The following is a 22,348-nucleotide window of genomic DNA, read 5'->3' as shown; positions in this document are numbered from 1 at the left end:
AATACAGCATGGTTATCAGAAGCATTTTTTAAACCCCAGTAGCCTCTCCTGATTCAAGGTCAAGAGTAAGCCTTTAGTACATTTTTTCTAGAAGCAAAAGTGGCCTTGATAAAAGTTTAAAACATTACATTTACGGCATTTAGCAGACACCCTTATCCAGAGTGACTTACAACTGAGCAACTGAGGGTTAAGGGCCTTGCTCAGGGGCCCAGCAGTGGCAGCTTGGTAGACCTGGGGTTCGAACCCATGACCCTCCGATCAGTAGCCCAACACCTTAACCACTGAGCTACCACATTATTACACCTCATATAATCTAAACAGTATTTTGGTTCTCTGCTAGCAATGAGCATGTCCTCAATCCTGGATATATCTGAAACTGTCTTTGTTCTCTCACCAAAGTAAATGATGGTGCATTATGAATTTTGGAGTGGATCATTGTATCATGCTAATACTGCTCTGATGTGAACATGCTGTACAGCAGTACATCCCCAGGCTCTTTCAATATTATTTTCCATAAGTTTTCACAGGATGTGTGAAATAAGGCAGCAGGCTGGTTTTTTCAGCCCACAAGCTTTGATTTGACACCTGTGATTAAGTACTAACACAAAAAGATACAATATGGATGTCTAGATTTTGGGCCTGTATGATTGAATATGATGACAGGCCACAGACAAAATCACACGAAAGTCTAAGTGTGAATGGATCAGTTAGAGATTTCTTCTCATACTGACTAGGCAGCTCTAGGCTTTTCCTGTTATTATCTTAGTTTGTACTAATCCACCCTAATCTGTCTAGTTATAGAAAAACAGAAGTTATACATGTAAATATACAGATATCGGTATAAAAGTACTGTAGACGAATAATGTGGCCAATATACAAATATAAAATTTTGATACCATGCGGTTATTCATTTTTTCAGTGTTCAACGGTTCAGTTTTGGTCAGTTTGTACCCCCTGTAGCTGTAGATTCCTACTTTTGGTTTCACAAGTAAAAAAAAAAAAAAAAGGTTGTGCATTCTGAGATGCTTTTCAGCTCGATGCGGTTGTAAAGAGTGGTTGTCTTACCCCTTACCCCTTTCTGTCAGCTCAGACCATTTGCCTCTTTTCCTCTGACCTCACTCAGGTGTGTTTCTAAAGTTTTCCTACTTGAGGAACTGCTGCTTACTGGGTGAGATTTGTTTTCCTGCACCATTCTGTGTGAATTCTGTAGAGCAATAACACCACTGGATGTTGGATTAATTGCTTGAAAATTAGTGGTTAGCATGTTTGATTCACACCTTCAGGGTTGATGGTACAGTATGATTCCTGCTTCTTGGGAAGAACACGCTTCTGAGCTTTCGTCCTCTAGTACAAAGACATGTTGTAGGCAGATTGGCATCTCTAAATTGAGCCTAAGTGTATGTGCAGTTGTGTCCTGCGATGGGTTGTGTCCCGGCTTGTGCCTGGATAGGTTTCAGATTCCCCACAATCTTGTGTGGGATAAGCGATATGTGGATAAATGAAAATTCTGAATCACAAATACCTTTATATTGTATTATATGATGGGCCAAAACATTCAGAGGGTTTACCTAATAACATGCAGAAAAAAGTAGTATTATTATTAAGGCTGGTTGGGAGGATTTTATTGAGTAGTGTGTGTGTGTGTGTGTGTGTGTGTGTTTTCATCTGTCTCTAATAGAGATAACATTTATTTTAGAGTCTGCGTCAAATCTATGAATATAGAACAAGTTCCCCCTGCATGATTTATTGTCATTCTCAGGCTTACAGACACTTTATATCTCCGTATCAGGATGCAGCTCATTTCACTTGAGTTTATACACACACACACACACACACACACACACACACACACACTTTTCATGGTTGACTGCAATCTAGAAATGTGTACAGTATATTTCTATAAATTTTTTTCCTCAGATGCTGATGCTGTAACTTCCTTTGATGAATGATGCAAAACAGTCACAGACACATACACAATTTAGTACACTGTGCGTTTAAAAATATCTTATTCGTTCCTAAGCAAGTCTTCACATGTTGAAATCCACACACACTCTTGATCCAACACAGTTAATGAATGAAATGACCAGTTTTAATGACGTCACAAAACAGTCTGCCATCTGAGAGTTGACCTACATATGCCTGTGTGTGTCTGGGTGTAGCAATGCAGCAATAATATTATGCACCACACATGCACACACACACACACGCACACACACGCACACATACGCACACACCACTCAAATTTTCTTACGTGATTAAGCTTTCCACAGTAGAAATTATAGCACAGAGCAGTTACATAATAAATATTTATGTAATGTATTAGTTAATAGCCCAACTTAATGTGTTCAATGCACTGCCTAGTCTTATGTTTTACTTGCCTGGAAACTAACTTAGGACTAAATGAAGGACTGTTTCTGCTTTTCTGCTCACCACAGTTGTAAAGAATAGTTACTTTGAGTTATTGTATACCTCCTGTCAGAATTCCTTCTCATAGGCATTAGCACACTAGATGTTTTTTGCACCATTCTAGAGACTGTTTTGTATGAAAATCCTTTAAAAGCTGAAATACTTAAACCCAAATCTGGCACCAACAACCATACCACTGGTAAAGTCACTGAGCTCACATTAACTGAAGCTTACAGAAGATAACAGCATAAATGTGCAGCTGTAAGTTTTATGCTTATGGTATGATCAATTGTATGGCGAACATTACACTGAACATTTTTGCCCGTTGCTTGAAATCAGGAAAAATACAATTTAGTTTTTGATATCTAGGAATATATGTGCAGCTATTAACTGTAGTGAATCTAACATTTCAGCTCCGCTGGACAATTTCCAATGGCACGACCCCTGTTGTACTGCACTATGTACACAACAGTGGATGTTAATTTCTACACAAAAAAGCAGAGTGCAAATGTCCAGTATTCCAATATTGTACTAATGCGGTACACAAAACAGACCTCTAATTCCCTTAGCAAAGTATTCCATGTATTCCAGTGCCAAAAATAGATATAAATAAAATATATGATGGACTACCAATCAAAAGGTTGTGAGGTCAAATCTCAGTGTCACTACTGGGCCCTTGAGCAAGGCCCTTGTAAGCTACTCTGGATAACAGCATCTGCCACATGCTGTAAATGTATTAACACAACGTGCTACAAGGGAATATGTTTAAAACCAGGTATCAAATGCTTTGAAAAGGTAAATTAAGCAAATATCCCATCCACAGGATTGTTTCAAACAGCTACAATGGATCTTTGTCAGGTTTAATACTTCAGTGATATGTAGTAGTGGCAGGTGGGAAACACACAGTAGGAAGGTGTGAAAAAGCTGCCTTGAGGTGAGATGTTGCACAGGTATGGACTGAGTGTGTGTGTGTGCGTGTGCTTTGAAACACACACATGCACACACAATCACACACTCTGAAAACAAATACAGACACACACACAATTGCACTCACACACACACACACACACACACACACACACACACACACACACACAGAAATCTAATCTATGAGTTGTGAATCGATGAATTTTTCCAGGCCAGTAGATATGACAGTTGAAAGGGTGAGAGCTGTCCGCTCTTGATCACAGCGGGATTCTGTGTGTGTGTGTGTGTCTGTGTGTGTGTGTGTGTGTGTGTGTGTGTGTGTGTGTGTGTGTGTGTGTGTGCGTGCACACATAGAGAGATTTCCTGCAATGCCCCATTAAAAAGGTCCTCTTCTAGTCTGTATGTAGTTGAAAGTTTTTCTCAGAGCTGGAGTAGTGCTTTAGTATAAGACTCGGTGTGTGTGAGTAGCTGTGAAAAAAAAATGAAACCAAAAGTCTCAAGCGATACTTGAATGAAATATATCTCTCTTATCTTCCTTCTCACTCTCCATTCCTCTTTCATCTTCACTATACTGTCTCTCTTGGGGCTGGGCTGTAGAGGAGACCTGGACAATCAGTCGAGCTCAGCAAATACAGCTACGCTAAGTAGATTAACTAAGAGGGGGGGTTGTGTGATGGGGTGAGAGAGAGGAGAGAGAGAGAGAGAGAGAGAGAGAGAGAGAGAGAGAGAGAGAGAGAGAGAGTAGGATGAACATCATTCTATGGGACAGATATGTAGGCTATATCTACAGTCTCACGATATAGACATTGTTTTCTTTATCACTTCTCAGTAACTCTTCTTTAGATTTAATAATACTTAATGACTCTGTGACGGATTCCTGAAGCAAAGTGCCTAATTATACATAAATAAATCAATCAGATGGAAGATGAATTTTCAGTTCAGCCGGTTCTTCTCAGAGTGTCTATGAATTTTAAAGCATGTGATACTTTGGGAGGACAACGAGGAACATTTTCTGTTGTATTGTACTCTGAATATCTTCTGAAGAAGCCATTATGTAAAGCATACCATTCTTCAATCCAGCAGTTAACATTGCAGTTAGCTACGAGAAAGCGTTAACTGAACGTAGATAGTTTTGCACAAAGTAATTCATCATAATAACACAACACAGCCAGTGAACATACACCAATCAGTCATTACATTAAAAGCACTGACAGGTGAAGTGAATTACATTGATTATCTCAAAACAATGGCACCTGTCGGGGTGGGGGAGGGGGTGGGGGGTATATTAGGCAGTAAGGGAACAGTCCGTTCTCAAAGTTAATGAGAAGTAGCAAAAATGTGCAAGTACTGTGTAAGGATTCTGAGAAACGTTTAATGCTAAGGCCAATTTGTGATGTTAGATGACTGGATCAGAGGATCTCTAAATCAGCGGGTCCTGTGAGGTGTTCCTGGTATGCTGTAATTAGTACCTACCATTCTGACCCCTGTCCAACACTGAAAGTAAGCTGTTGAAGGCAGTGTGATGCTCTGGGTAAAGTTCTCCTGAGAAGCTTCCGGTCCTGGCATTCATGTGGATGATACCTTGACACGTTCCACCTATCAACATGGTCAGCAGCAATATTCAAATTGTCTATTGACACAAGGCAGTTTGGATCCATTGATTCGTTCTGTTTGTGCCAAATTCTGCCACCCGTGTGCCTCATCAGAAATCCAGACTCATCAGACCAGGCTATGTTTTTTCAGTCTTTGGTGAGTCTGTGCCCACTGCAGCCTCACAGTTTTCTGTTCTTAGCTGAAAGAATTGAAACCGGTCATGATATTATGCTGTTGTCGCGCTAGGTTCGACATGTGCATTCATTCTGAGATGCTTTTCTGCTCACCACTATTGTACATAGTGGTTATCTGAGTAACTGTAGCCTTTCTGTCAACTTGAACCAGTCTGGCGGTTCTCTGTTGACTGTCTCTCATTAATAAGCCATTTCCATTCAAACTCTGGAGATTGTTGTTGTTGTAAAAATCTCTCTCAGGACATGAGCAGTTATAGAAATCAAAACCAGCCTGTCTGGTAGCAACAAACATGCCACCGAAATCACATTTATTTCCTCATTCACATGGTTGATGTGAACACGCCGGAGTACGGAGTTGGTTCCAGCTCAAAAGAGTGAATCTGTTAAACAAGGAGAATTTCTTATACGGCATGATTAGAGACAGAATCTTATGGACTCTTAGGGAGTTCCTAGAGCACTCATGAAATGCAACTGTGCAGCCAAATAACCTGAAATCACCTCATATAGAGTTACGAAGTTACCGCTTGTAAAATTTTATAAGGTTTTAATTAGATATGTCAAAACAATACTGACTGTGAGCAAATATGTAATTTACTCATAGCATGTGTACAAGCAACTTTGTGACTGAGATTAAAAGTTATTACATTGTCGGATTTGCATAATTTTATAGCTGCATGCCATAGCAGCTTGTAATCAGCCCAGATTACAGTGAACTATGAAAATAACAACGGAAGTCTTTACTCCACTGGCAGTGGAGCATCCAAAGCAATTCCTCCACTAACAATTCCTTACCCTTAAGAGCTCCTAAAAATAGCTCTTATCTTGTTTTACTTCTGTTTTTCTGTCTGCCTATTTTCTACAAAATAAATAAACAAAAATAAAGTGTCAGAAAGAAACATGCGAGTTTTGCACAAAAATAACAAAAAAGAAAAAAAAAAAAAAACATATTTGTACTTGTCTTTTAGTGCACGTCTCCTCTTGCTCCTCTTCGGAATATAGCAGCTGATGGCAATCTGAATAAAATTTGTGTAAGTGGGGATATTCATGGGCCTGAACCACAATCCCTGTTCTCAGAGTGAGTGATGCAGGTACAAACGACAGAGGGAGAGAAAGAGAAGAAGAGAAGATGTGTCAGCATGGACGGGTTGATTTATGCTGCTCTGGCAGCGGCTGATTTGATAATCAGTGATTATTCCCTCTCACAAAGTCAAAGTCAGCGGAATTTAATCTCATTTGCTTTCTTTTCTTTCTCACCGTCTTTGTTTGTGAGTAGCTCTGAGGATGAGGAGGTTTCCTTCATCAGATCTCTCATGTAAGACAGGTTTGCTTTTAAATAGTGATTTCCTTCACACTTATATTTTCCCTTCATGGTAATCGGAGCAAAAAGAGAAAATGATTATCGTTATTACTAAAATGGGTGTGTGGGTGTTTTAGAAAGATGGACTGTGTCATTTCTGTAATACTGAGGCAGTATGTCAGTAATGCCAGATGGTAGACAATTATACACTATGTAAACTCACTGAATACGAAGTTATCCAATTAGTTAGAATAGTTAATAGTTAGAATTAATTAGAATCCAATCAAGCTGCAGGAAATCTTGCAGATTGGATCTCAGTGAATGTGGCTTGGTTGATGGTGCTAAACAGGCTGGTTAAGTATTTCATATTCTGCTGTTCTAAAGTCACAAGGCAATCTCTAACGTTTACATAGAATGGTGCGAAAAACCCCAACCTCTTCCTTGATAAGTGGTTAAATGGCCAGACTTTTTTGGTTTTAGCTGATATGAAGGCCACGTTAACATTTATAAGTCCTATGTATACCCATGGAGACAGAAATGTCATAATGCACAACCCTGTCGAGGCAGATGAACTACAACAACAGCTGACCAGATCAGCCTCGACTCTTATAATCTAAGAACAGGAATCTGAGAGAAAAATGGTGCATAGCCCACAGCCCAAAATGTTTGTTCAAGTAGTTTTTGTTGAGTAAATGATTTTGGATGGATGGATGGATGGATGGATGGATGGACGGATGGATATGAGGTAGATGAATTGTATGTATGCAGGATAAAGATGAAGTAATAAGAGTTCATAATCTAATGACAGACAGACAGACAGACAGACAGACAGACAGACAGATAGATAGATAGATAGATAGATAGATAGATAGATAGATAGATAGATAGATAGATAGATAGATAGATAGGAATAAGATATGAAATGTGAGAAGTAGAATGAGTGGTGTGTGCGTGTGTGTGCGAGAGAGAGAGGTGGGAGGGTCGCTTGTATTTTTCTTTCTAATTTGTATGTATCCTATTCAGAGGCCTTGTTCCTGCTTGACATTTCTGAACTAATTGCTTTACAGTTCACGCACACACGTGCGCGCGCGCACACACACACACACACACACACACACACACACACACACACATACCACACAAACGCAAAACATACTCCTTAGATGAACAAGCCTTTTTGCTGCAGTGTGTGTAAATTATTCACTGGGCTGCAGCACCATGTCCAACTCATCACAAAATGCAGACACACACATATACACACAAACACACACACAATTACACTTATCTATACCCATCAAGGGTTTACTCCCAGAGTTTAATTTATCTACTGTTATTGACATATACAGAACACTGTATCTGACAAGGATTTCTGTCTAAGTATTCCACTAAGGTGAGTTTCAATGCAGATTTAAAATCCATGTCCACTAGGAGGCACTAAATGGGAGCTGTAATAGACTGGAACGTCAATTCAACAGAGAAACCAACCAAAAAGGCATAAATCCACAGATATGTCCCAAATTTTATTAACAGGAACATGTTTCTACTTGTGGGGTTGTGATTTATTTGGTAATTTGCAACCGTCAGATTAATCTGAGGGAGGGGGATGGATGGATGGATGGATGGATGGATGGATTACTGAAGTTTGCTGGTGTTTGTAATAAAGTAAAGATTGGATATTAGATGTCATAATAAAGTCTCTCTACCGGATGGATGGATAGATGAACAGATATGGGATCTATTTTGGTTTTTGAGATGTAATTTCAGTAACATGGCTGCTTATATTCTTACTGAAGGCCTGCACAGGTGTGTCTCATACAGCCTGTATAGCCACAGTGTAAGCGGCCAACACCGCTCTGTGAGCTGTGTCATAGATCCACACAGATGCAACACTGCACAGAACACTGAGCAGAGCACTGAGCAGGCAAAGGGATTAAAACAGAAATCATTGAAGCAGGAAACATCAAACATACAAATATCTAGCACATACACAGAAAAAATGAAGAAAATAAGAAAAATCTCTGGTAAAATTCAACATCCAATGAAATGTAATGTAAAGTCCAAACAACTCGAAAGAATGGATGTATAATACCTGAATGGTTAAAGGATGGAGGGATGGATGGATGGATGCAAACAACATGAAACATATGAATTGAAACACACACAGACAAAATAAATAAATAAATAAATAAATGAAAAAGTAAATGATGTAACACAATGTCAGAGTCATGTTTGTCCAGCATGGAATCATTTATATGTTCTTTTTAACCATATATTTATTTAATCTGTGTGTGTGCTCATGTGTGTGTGCATCGGGGGGTTAGTAAATCCAGGTCAGTGAGTGTTTGAAGGCTGTCTATAAAAGCAGCAGCTGAACTCCTGAGCATGCTCAGTGACTGACCTCTGTACTCTGTAATCCTCTAAGGATTATGGTTACAGACTGTAGGCAGGGCTGCAGTGAGTCTAGCAGGCAAATTCACACACACACACACACACACACACACACACACACACACACACACACACAATTGTCCGTTGTATGTACAAATTGCTATTTGTATGGGCAAATGAACAGAAAAATATTTTGTAAATAAAATAAAAGAATCCAGAGAACATATAATGAATATCAAGAGTATATAATTGGAAAGCAGAGAAGAGAAAGAGCATGAAATATGAAACCTTTACTTCTTCCTGAATAACAGAACAGGAAGTTCTAATGATGTTTGATCCACTTGGATTGATATATGATCGTTTGATATATAATGTAATGAATATATGAGTTATAGCTAGACATATTACAGTTAGGATTTCACTCTGTGTGTGCGTTAGAGAGAGAGAGAGAGAGAGAGAGAGAGAGAGAGAGAGAGAGAGAGAGAGAGAGAGAGAGAGAGGAGTTATATGTGTCTATAAATGTTAAATCTTTGGTTGCTGGGAACAGGAAATCGATGGCCCTTTTTCAAGCAAAATATATTTAGAAACAGGGTACACAAATGCAGTCATGTCCAATTAAAGAGAATGGATGAACACCACACACACACACACACACACACACACACACACACACACACACACACACACACACACACACACCTTCATCATACTGTATGTTTCAGATGCTTGTTCTTGGCTGAATGGAGCAGAACCCGTTGTCTTCTGCTGCTGTAGTCCATCTGCATCAAGCAGAATGCTGTTTGTAAACATCGGATGTAAAGTAAAGCTCAAGGCATCAGATGGACAAATCCTTTAAACATTATTTGTCTTCATACAAGTTCCAGTTCCAACCAAGTAGCAGAAAGCGTTATATTTAGTCAGTCTGTAAATTATTTGCTTTTTTCTTTTCTTTTAGTTCATTACTCTTTAAGATGAACTGTGGTCATTTTGTCATGTAGTCTCTCCAGTAACAGTTAATGAAGTGAACATGGTGCTTTCTGCCTGTCAGAGAGTTACCACACCTGGTGCTTTCAGCTAGTGTTGATATGATCCTGATTTTTTTTTTTTCCAAGAGGTCTGCAGCTACTATACAGGTGCTCTCCATGGTCCTGAAGGTGTTACTGCAGCTCAGTGGTGTACTGATGTGCCACAAAACGTTTAAGAAAACTGCTAATATTATTATTAATAATATAATATAATATTATTAAACCTTATATGGTATGTGTACTTCTGTATCTGACCATGCCATCCATACGCTGTGCCCCTGTTCACAAACGATGCTTTATAGAGACATTGATTGCTAAGCTTGATATGGAAGAACTCTAGTGGCCTGCACCAGAGTCCTGACCCCCAGCCCACTGAACACCATTGGGTTCTCTTTCCTGACATCAGTGTCTGACTTAATGAATGCTCTTGTAGCTGAATAAAATTCCCACTGCCATGCTCCAAAATCCAGTGGAAAGCCTTCCTAGGAGAGCTGTATAGTATAGTAAACTCCAGTGTATATTACTGTACACCACATGCAATCTGTCACCTCTACAAGCACTGTATAAAATCACTTACATTTAAGAGAGAGTGGGAGAGAGAGAGAGAGAGAGAGAGAGAGAGAGAGTGTGTGTGTGTGTGTGTGTGTGTGTGTGTGTGTGTGTGTGTGTGTGTGTGTGTGTGTGTGTGTGTGTGTGTGTGTGTGAATTAGTCAGATCATCAGTGCAGTGACAAATGCAAGGTGTTAGAGAGGGTGGGAGGGAAGAAGGGTTGAGTGAGAGAGAAATGCCAGGCAAAGAGTGAAATTATTATTAGCTTCCAGTTGTCTTTTTTTTTTGTAATAATGATAAATAATTGCCTTTTTCTTTTACTAACAGACTAAAAATGCAATCAAGGGTGTACAAAGAGCAGAAACACTGGCAGACAAAAGCAAGATATACATATAGAAAATGCTTTTATTTTATCGACAATATCAAGCTAATTATTAGAAATTCTGTGAAGGTTAGAGCTATGGTCTGCAGTTCACCTGAATTTGCTATGGGGAATTCTTTCAGAAGCTGAATTTTCCTGCTCATTACTACTTTTCCTGCTTATTTCACACTGTGGACCTGGCAGAGAGTTCCACTGAAGAGTATCAGGGCACGGTGCTGCAGCAGATCATTTTGGCGACTCCCAGCTCCAGCGTCCCAGGTTTAATTTGGACCTTGGGTTAATATTTGTTGGGAGTTTCCCACATTTCAAAAAGTAAGGTGGTGCTCATAGTGATTGCTTGTACATCACCTGCATGCGCAGTGTTCCCAGTAAAAGAGAGTGAGCAAGTAGGGGTGAGCGAGTTGGGGGTGAGTGAGTGAGTGAGTGAGTGAGTGAGTGAGTGTGTGAGTGTGTGTGTGTGTGTGTGTGTGTGTGTGTGTGTGTGTTATTCTGAACTGCAGCCAGACCCTTGCTGAGAATATTGCGATCAAAGCAGACATTCATCCCTTTGTTCAGAACTAAGCTTTGACTATTAAAGCAAATGCTGTATGAGCCACAAGGCTGAAATAAACACTCTTGGGCCAGCTTTGTAATAGTTCATAAAAACCCTAATTATTGTTTTACTTGAAGTACAAAACAAGCTCTGAATATGTGCCAATGTACTAATTGAATGAAAAAGTAATTAAACACAATAAGTTAATTTGGAAGGGCCATTATCGAGGTCACATATACTCCATGTAGTCGGCACATGTAGTGAATAGGGAGCTATTTGGAATTGTTTTTGTGGGAAGAAATGTTTATTTATGGCAGCCATTTATGTGCTTCAACTTAAAAAAAAGCTTATAAAAATACATCCCATGATTAAAACGCCCATTATGACAGTTCTCTCTTGGGTGAAGTCAGCAACACTAGATAAAATGAGTTGCACCTGAGAATGGATTATTTTTCTCCATGCCTAGTGTGTTTGTGTTAGTGAGGGGATAAGAATATAATATTAATGTGTTTTTAAAGTATGCACAACTTTGTATATATCTTTGTGAGGGGTTAATAAGAATTGTGTGTATGTTAGTGAAAGGTTAAAGAGATGATAATAGTGTGTGTGTGTGTGTGTATGTGTGTGTGTGTGTGTGTGTGTGTGTGTGTGTGTGTGTGTGTGTGTGTGTGCGCGTGCGTGCGTGCCAGATGGTCAGGGCTGGTTTTGCTGACCCAACTGCCCTCTATGCCCAATGAAGCTCATGTTCTAATATCAGCAGGAGCCTGGCACGGCCCTCAGGAGAAGTGCCCTACAGAGTCCCCTACAGAGTGACCAACATAGAGCACTCCAGCATTTCACACAGACAGAAGCTATTATTAGAACACAGATATAGAGACAAATTAGAGCGAAAGAGCGAAGATCATATAACACTGCATTCTGGTTCAAAAATATTCTGAAATATAATCACATCTATAAATAAGGGCCCTTTATGGGAAAAGCAGTTTTAGGTTTATGACAATTTTATAGACAGACAAACAGACAGAGAGAAAGAGAAGGATGATCGCTGGTCAGAGGTGCAGGACTACAATGTGAATATTTCATGCTGATAGATGTGTGGTCAATTTTGCAGAACAAACCAGAATGTAGGGGAGCAGTACACACACACACACACACACACACACACACACACACACACACACACACACACACACACACACACACACACACACACACACACACACACACACACACACACACACACACACACACACACACACACACACACACACACACGACTGCTCATGTGGAAAAGTGTCATTTAAAATCAGGCCTACTTGGTCTTACATGGAGCCTTTTTTCCACAGTATAACCAATTGGCAGCTGCACACCTGAGCTCTCTCTCCCTCTCTCCCTCTCTCTCTCTCCCTCTCTCCGTCTCTCTCTCTCTCTCCCTCTCTCCCTCTCAAGCACACACACACACAGATACGTGTCATTTCTAAATTCCATCAGCCATGCTTTGGTGGGATTGAAGTGCAGCTTTAAAAAAATATTTATGTATTTATAGGTTTCCAAATTAAATCATTGCTGCCAGCACACACACTTAACCTTCCTCCCCTTGTTATTGTGTGTGTGTGTGTGTGTGTGTGTGTGTGTGTGTGTGTGTGTGTGTGTGTGTGTGTGTGTGTGTGTGTGTGTGTGTGTGTGTGTGTGTGGGAGACAGAGAAAAGAGAGTTTTAGAGGAGCCATTAAGAGTTGGCAAGAAGGTTCTTGCTGTGTAATAACGTGTGTGTAAAGACAGCAGCCCAAAGCGGCTGCTCAGCACACACACACACACACACACACACGCACACGTGTACACACACACACACGCGTGCACACATACAGTATAAAAACAAACGTTCCAGGTATAAAAATGTATTGTGCATATGTCTGATTTTTCTCTGTGTGTTTCTCTGCAGGTGTAAGTGTAACCTGCATGCATCACTGTGTGCGTTGGTGGACGGAACTCTGCAGTGTATGTGTGAGCACAACACCACAGGCCAGGACTGCCAGCGCTGCAAAAAAGGCTTCAAAGCCAAAATCTGGAAAGCAGGATCATACCTGCCAACTCCAATTGGCACACCTAACACATGTGAGTAACACACACTCATAGCTCACTGAAATCAGTTTTATGTATCAGTATGTAACACTACACACACACAAACACACATTCTCTCTCCTGCACACTATACACACAAATACACACTCTCCCTCTTACTCCTGCACACTACACACACTCTCTCACTCTCTCCTGCACACTACACACACTCTCTCACTCTTGCACACTACACACACTCTCTCACTCTCTCCTGCACACTACACACACTCTCTCACTCTTGCACACTACACACACTCTCTCACTCTCTCCTGCACACTACACACACTCTCTCACTCTTGCACACTACACACACTCTCTCACTCTCTCCTGCACACTACACACACTCTCTCACTCTTGCACACTACACACACACTCACTTTCTCTCTCACTCCTGCACACTACACACAAATACACACTCTCCCTCTTACTCCTGCACACTACACACACTCTCTCACTCTCTCCTGCACACTACACACACTCTCTCACTCTTGCACACTACACACACTCACTTTCTCTCTCACTCCTGCACACTACACACAAACACACACTCTCTCACTCCTGCACACTACACACAAACACACACTCTCTCACTCCTGCACACTACACACAAACACACACTCTCTCACTCCTGCACACTACACACAAACACACACTCTCTCACTCCTGCACACTACACACAAACACACACTCTCTCACTCCTGCACACTACACACTACACACACTCTCTCACTCCTGCACACTACACACTACACACACTCTCTCACTCCTGCACACTACACACTACACACACTCTCTCACTCCTGCACACTACACACAAACACACACTCTCTCACTCTTGCACACTACACACTACACACACTCTCTCACTCCTGCACACTACACACAAACACACACTCTCTCACTCTTGCACACTACACACAAACACACACTCTCTCACTCCTGCACACTACACACAAACACACACTCTCTCACTCCTGCACACTACACACAAACACACACTCTCTCACTCCTGCACGCTACACACAAACCCACACTCTCTCACTCCTGCACACTACACACACACACACTCTCTCACTCCTGCACACTACACACTACACACTCACTTTCTCTCTCACTCCTGCACACTACACACTACACACACTCTCTCACTCCTGCACACTATACACAAACACACACTCTCGCACTCCTGCACACTACACACACAGACACACACTCTCGCACTCCTGCACACTACACACACAGACACACACTCTCGCACTCCTGCACACTACACACACAGACACACACTCTCGCACTCCTGCACACTACACACACAGACACATACTCTCTCTCTCACACTCCTGCACACTACACACACAAACACACACTCTCGCACTCCTGCACACTACACACACAGACACACACTCTCGCACTCCTGCACACTACACACACAGACACACACTCTCGCACTCCTGCACACTACACACACAGACACACACTCTCGCACTCCTGCACACTACACACACAGACACATACTCTCTCTCTCACACTCCTGCACACTACACACACAAACACACACTCTCGCACTCCTGCACACTACACACACAGACACACACTTTCTCTCTCTCTCTCTCACACTCCTGCACACTATACACACAAACACACACTCTCGCACTCCTGCACACTACACACACAGACAAACACTCTCGCACACTATACAAACACACTCTTTCTCCCTCACTCCCGCACACTACACACACACACACTCCCTCACTCTCACTCCTGCACACTACACATATGAACACACACATACACACACTCTCTCACTCTCGCACACTTCACCTGCACACACGCACACACTCACTCCTGCACACTTTACACGGACACATGCACACACACACATCCAGCAAACTTCACACACCCACTAGCTTCCTTTCCCTTTCAAACAAACATACACACACACACACACACACACACACACACACACACACACAGACACACACACACACACACAGACACACACACACACACACACACACACACACACACAGACACACACACACACACACACACACACACACACACACACACACACACACACACACACACACACACACACACACACACACCTTGTTCTATCCTGAATAACTGTTAATAGCCTCTTCCTCTTTTTCTTCTGTCAGGTGCTCAGGCTGGTACTTCATCTGGGTCCAGTAAGTAAAGCAGTTCTTTAGCTTAGACTGGACTTTACCATTGTACTTCCTCTGTCTCATTCCTCTTTTCCTATCCTCACTACCTCACTTTCTCTTTTTATTTATTGTTCAAAGTTTTTTCTCTGTTCTCATTTTCTCTGTTCATTGCTTAATAGACCATCTGTCTCGTGCATTTCAGCCGCAGCAGCTCAGGAGCACAGAGTGCAGTTTAGAGAATATGCATGAGAAAGAAGAGCAAGACACAGACAGGGTTTAAAAAAAACACAGACAGATAGGACAAGAATATTGTGTGGAACATGAGGGAGGCAGAAAGGAAGGAAATGGCAGGATGGGGTCGATAACAGAGGGGTGAAACACAAGGAAAATGATTAGTGATTCTTGCCCTAGCTGGAGGAACACCTCTCTCACACACACACACTCACACACACACACACACACACACACACACACACACACACACACACACACACACACACACACACACACACACACACACACACACACACACACGGGGAGTGTGTTCCTTTGGTATATAATCAAGTTCAATATCATGACTTTAGCACTAGTCGTAGAACTCTATAGAACTATAAAAGTTCTTAAAGATTATGCTTTGCTACTGATTTGCGTTTTTAATCAAATTCATTCTATAATCTAAAAATATATATCTCTCTCTTATCTGATGCAACTCCACAAGGAGGCTACCATGGCAAACACTATGACTACCACCTCCATTACTACACCCAATGTATCTGTTATAAGCACAGAGGCTGAGCTAAAGCCTTGTGTATTAGCGTAGATACACTCAATGAAAGAAAAGTGTGTGTGTGTGTGTGTGTGTGTGTGTGTGTGTGTGTGTGTGTGTGTGTGTGTGTGTGTGTGTGTGTGTGTGCGTGGAGATCACCTCTAACCTGTATCTAGGAAGAAAGAAATTCTTAGGCTGGATGAGGAAACTGAATAAAATTGCTGGGGGAATATTTGACAGGTGCTGAATGAGTATAAAGTGTAGATGATAAAGCAGGCATTACACACATGATGGATTTTTTAATAACCCACAGAAGGGTGGACGTTGTTACATACGGGTGGAAACACAGGGGTGGATGCAAGTGCAGGTGGAGTAAGTTTTAATAAACACTAAAGAAACAGTCTAAATGGAAAACTGGGAAAAAAAACAAGCAAATGCCAAGCAATCAGCTAACAGATTATCATAGGCTAGGACAAAAACACAGAAAACAAGAAACAGCATGTTACACACTAATACTTTACAGTAAGGATGCGACACATGAGGGATTAAATACATGGACACTTCAAAGGGGAAACACAGAACAGATCAGGACACAATCAGGGAACAGATAATGGCAGGACGGGACGGAGACAAGACGTGAATCATTACAAGGACACGTGGCAAAGTAAATAAAAAAGAACAAAGAGGAACATAAAGAAAAAAGAGTGTTCATTTACATATACCATAGCAAGTCGTCAACAAATATAGATTTGAATGTATTATATTATATTGGGGCAGTTGTGGCTCAAGTGGTTAAAGCTCTGGGTCATTGATTAGAAGGTCAGGGTTTGAGCCCAAACACTGCCACGGCAATTTAGCAAGACCCTTAACCCTATCTGCTCCAGGGGCACTGAATCATAGCTGCCCCTGTGCTTCGACCCCAACCTCCACAGTTGTGAATATGCAAAGACATGAATTCCACTGTGTTGTAATGTACATGTGGCGATAATAAAGGCTTCTATTTCATCATTAATGAACTGTTTATAATGTTCACTTACTGTACATCTACTATCAGAGCTGTGCCGATGTAGAAAAATAAACCCTGTTGTGGTAGTTTTTTTTATTTAATTAGAGAAAACTATTGACATTTTTTATAACGTTGTTTTTAATGGTTAGACTCAACGCCAATAAATGAATACTTTGCTGTTCATCTTGACATAAGTGCTCATTACAAGTATTTATACAAGAATCTACTTCAGTTTTAAAGAAGTGAAGCCTGTGAAATGCATTTTAAATAAAGAAGCTGAACATAATGAATGGTTTCATCAGTTGTGTAACGACAAGATGATGATAAACACTGCATCGTTTAAGTTTCTTAATGCATTGCTAATCCAGCTGTTCATTTGATTCCTTTTTGGTGGATATGAAACCCAAAGAACTAAAAGTGTCTAACAGTCGTCTTTCACTGATACTGACCTGAGCCAAAAAAAAATGGACTGGCAGCTGGTATTTCCTGTACACTATGAAATCGTTGTACAGTTAAAGTAGTTTGACCGACACCGATTCACGCACAAATGAACAGATGTATGTACAGAATAATGTCTGTCAACTCATTTTACCACAGGAGCGTCACATGTTTCTAACAAAGCTATCAAAACCTTTAAGGTTGTGTAACTGTTCTGCTTTAAAGCCCTTGTCTCATTATGAATAAACACATTGTACAGGTGTTCATCAGTGGAAATTCTGTAATAGCGTATACCATGTAGCAAAATAATGAAACAAATCTGTAAGTGTGTGTGAGAGAGAAAGTAAATGATTTAAACCCATAAATCATCCTCTTCCTTTTCCCTTAAGGTTTAAAGCAGGGATTCTGAGTTCCAGTCCTCAGCCCCAGTGCACTGCACAGTTTTTAGCTCTTCTTGCTCCCAGCACACCTGCTCCAGCTCAGCAGCTAATGATCACCGGCCCTGTGTGAGTGCCAGCAGGTGTGTTGTGCGAAGGGAAAGCTCGAAACTGAGTATGGTGTGAAGTGTAGTGCAGTGCAGTGAAGTGAAGTGAGATCCACATGACTGGAGCACAGAGTCCCTGCTCTAAAAGTCTGTGGTATTGCCCTAGACCAAACCCGCAGTGTTGTGAAATGACTAATGAGCAGAGCGTAGTGTATGTAGTACACAGAGCATAAGTGATGTGCCTTCTAACACGCTTCCCGAGAGAGTATACTCTGAACCGATGTGTTACTTAACTACTACTGTTCCTTTTTACTCCAACACAGATACTGATTCTCTGGACTTCACTAAAGGTGGGACAAGTCTGACCTTAGGAGGCTCCCTGTAGTGCTGTAGCAAAGCTGTAGAAACGCTTGGTCTTGCAAGTAATTAATACGAATAAAAAAGATTTTAATAGGTATGTAAGAAGGTAATATCATTCCCATGTACACATGTATGTTAGAGAGGCAGACATTTGCTAAGTGAGATTAATTCTAAAATGTAAAACAATATATTTACACTGCAAGACCTAGACTTACTGGCCACATTATTAGGAACACCATACTAATACCGAATAGGAATGTTTGCTGTTAGAATATATGACATGGATTCTTTTGACATTCTGGCCCATAGTGATATGATCACATCACAGAATTGCTGCAGATTTGACATGTTGAGTGTCATGTTGAGTTGGTGCATAGTCATGCTGGATGCAGACAGTAAAATTGGGGTAAATTGTAGCCGTAAAGGGATTTACTCACAGAAGCTGTGGCACTAGCTGGTGCTTAATGTTCCAAGAAATCCATTATGTTCATTATGTTCCAAGAAATCATTCCAAAACCATTACACCAGCCTGAAATTTTGGCATAAGGCAGTTTTTTCATGCTGTTGACAGGAAATTCTGCCCCTACTGTCAACTGCTCAGACTAGGTGACATTTTTCTAATCTTCAACAGTGCAGTATCAGTGAGCCTGTGGCCACTGTAACCTCTGATTCCTGTTCCTGGATGACAGAAGAGGAACCTAATGCAGCCTTTTACTGCTGTAGAAAGTCAACCTAAAGGTTTGACATGTTGTCAGAATTCAGAATGGCTGAATTACTAATCTGTGTTACTAAAGCTTATCAGCTTGAACCAGTCTTGCCATTCTCATCAGAAAGGCATTCCTACTGAGACCAGCAATTAATGAAATGCTTAAAGCAGCCTGTCTGCTACTAACAACTATGCCATTGTCACAGTCACTGAGATCACAATTTTGATGTGAACATTATCTGAAGCGTTTGACCTGGATCCACATGAATGTACAGTGCATCCTGAAAGTATTCACATCGCTTTACTTTTTCCACATTTTATTATGTTACAGCGTTATTCCAAAATGGATTAAATTCATTATTTTACCCCATAATGACAGCATGAAAGAAGTTTGTTTGAAATCTTTGCCAATTTATTAAAAATAAAAAACATACATATTCACAGCAGATCATCCTGTTTCCACTGATCATCCTTGAGATGTTTCTACAACTTGATTGGTAAATTCAATGTGGTAAAATCAGTTGATTGGACATGATCTGGAAAGGCAAACACTTGTCTATATAAGATCCCACAGTTAACAGTGAACATCAGAGCACAAACCAAGCCATGAAGTCTAAGGAATTGTGTGTAGACCTCCGAGATAGGATTGTATCGAGGCACAGATCTGGGGAAGGGACCAGGAAAATTTCTTCAGCATTGATGGTCCCAATGAGCACAGTGACCTCCATCGTCCATAAATGGAAGAAGTTTGGAAGCACAGAACTCTTCCTAGACAGGCCGCCCAGCCAAACTGAGCGATTACAGGAGAAGGACATTAGCCAGGGAGGTGACCAAGAACCTAATGGTGACAGAGCTCTATAATTTCTCTGTGAGAACCTTCCAGTAGAGCAATCATCTCTGCTGCACTCCACTTATCAGGCCGGCATGGTAGTGCGGCCAGGTGGAAGCCAGTCCTTAGTAAAAGGCACATGGTGGCCTACATGGAGTTTGCTAAAAGGCACCTAAAACCATAAACAAAATTCTCTGGTCTTAAAGACTGAATTCTTTGGGCTGAATAGCAAGTGTCATGTCTGAAGGAAACCAGGCACTGCTCATCACCTGGCCAATACCATCCCTACAGTGAAGCATGGTGGTGGCATAATGTCTTAATGACTTAAGCAGCGGGGACTGGGAAACTAGTCAGGATCGAGAGAAAGATAAATGCAGCAATGTACAGAGACATACTTGATTAAAAACTTAATCCAAAGTACACAGCCATGATAACAAAGGCATGGCTTCGGGACAACTCTGTGAATGTCCTGAGTGACCCAGCCAGAGCCCAGACTTGAACCCGATTGAACATATACAAATAAATTTGCAAAGATTTCAAACAAACTGCTTTCACACAGTCATATATAGGGTATTGTTTGTGGTATTTTGAAGAAAATAATTAATTAAATCCATTTTGAAATAACGCTGTAACATTACAAGAGGTGGAAAAAGTGAAGTGCTGTGAATACTTTGCGGATGCACTGTATGCATTGTGTTACTGCAACATGATCACTTGTGTGGATAATTATAAGAGGCTGCATTAGGCCATAATACTCTCATACTTTCACACCCATTCTGTAATAACTTTGCACACATGCAACTATACTCACACACACGCACACACACACACACACACACACGCACACACACACACACTACCATACCCTTGCACACATACAACTATACTCTCACATGCTCACACACAATCATACCCTCGCATGCATACAATCATACTCTTACACACACACTATAATTGCACAGAATTACAGTGCAAGTGAGAGAGAATATAATTAGAAAGGAAGTTAGTTTGATCAAACAGGAAGACAGTTTAAATCACGAACTGAGAATTTAGTGCTATTTCCTTTGCGATCAAACCACCTTCCGTTTCAATCCAACTCTCTCACACAAACCACTATGTTCATTTACATCTCCAGTCCGTCGGTCTTACATTCACCGCCATTCTGTTCGCTACTGTTCAAGAGTATGATTGTATGCGTGCGAGGGTATTATAGTGTGTGTGTGTGTGTGTGTGTGTGTGTGTGTGTGTGTGTGTGTGTGTGTGTGTGAGATTATAGTTGTATGCGTGCGAGGGTATGATAGTGTGTGTGAGAGTATAGTTGTATGTGTGCGAGGGTATGATAGTGTGTGTGTGTGTGTGTGTGTGTGTGTGAGTATAGTTGTATGTGTGCGAGGGTATGATAGTGTGTGAGAGTATAGTTGTATGTGTGAGAGGGTATGATAGTGTGTGTGAGAGTATAGTTGTATGTGTGCGAGGGTATGATAGTGTGTGTGTGTGTGTGTGTGTGTGTGTGTGTGTGTGTGTGTGTGAGTATAGTTGTATGTGTGCGAGGGTATGATAGTGTGTGAGAGTATAGTTGTATGTGTGAGAGGGTATGATAGTGTGTGTGAGAGTATAGTTGTATGTGTGCGAGGGTATGATAGTGTGTGTGTGTGTGTGTGTGTGTGTGAGTATAGTTGTATGTGTGCGAGGGTATGATAGTGTGTGAGAGTATAGTTGTATGTGTGAGAGGGTATGATAGTGTGTGTGAGAGTATAGTTGTATGTGTGCGAGGGTATGATAGTGTGTGTGTGTGTGTGTGTGTGTGTGTGTGTGAGTATAGTTGTATGTGTGCGAGGGTATGATAGTGTGTGTGTGTGTGTGTGTGAGTATAGTTGTATGTGTGCGAGGGTATGATAGTGTGTGAGAGTATAGTTGTATGTGTGCGAGGGTATGATAGTGTGTGTGAGAGTATAGTTGTATGTGTGCGAGGGTATGATAGTGTGTGTGTGTGTTTGTGTGTGTGTGTGTGTGTGTGTGTGAGTATAGTTGTATGTGTGCGAGGGTATGATACTGTGTGTGAGAGTATAGTTGTATGTGTGCGAGGGTATGATAGTGTGTGTGTGTGTGTGTGTGTGTGTATGTGTGTGTGTGTGTGTGAGAGTATAGTTGTATGTGTGCGAGGGTATGATAGTGTGTG

At 41.1% G+C, this 22,348-nt stretch overlaps 1 protein-coding gene across 4 annotated transcripts in view; it reads left to right on the top strand.

The window, feature by feature from the left end:
* The window catches only part of ntng2b (netrin g2b), a 68,793-nt gene that overhangs the window by 24,168 nt on the left and 22,277 nt on the right, over window positions 1–22,348 (top strand). For all 4 annotated transcript variants that reach the window (XM_047805884.1, XM_047805882.1, XM_027133324.2 and 1 more), the window contains exons 4-5: window positions 13,234–13,406; window positions 15,575–15,604. In XM_047805884.1, the coding sequence (XP_047661840.1) occupies window positions 13,234–13,406; window positions 15,575–15,604 (203 nt within the window). The remainder of the gene's footprint in view (window positions 1–13,233; window positions 13,407–15,574; window positions 15,605–22,348) is intronic.

The sequence above is a fragment of the Tachysurus fulvidraco genome, chromosome 21, assembly GCF_022655615.1.
Source record: "Tachysurus fulvidraco isolate hzauxx_2018 chromosome 21, HZAU_PFXX_2.0, whole genome shotgun sequence".
Classification (NCBI taxonomy): domain Eukaryota; kingdom Metazoa; phylum Chordata; class Actinopteri; order Siluriformes; family Bagridae; genus Tachysurus; species Tachysurus fulvidraco.
The sequence above is the reverse complement of the archived record's forward strand: the minus strand, read 5'-3'. Positions and strand labels throughout refer to the sequence as shown.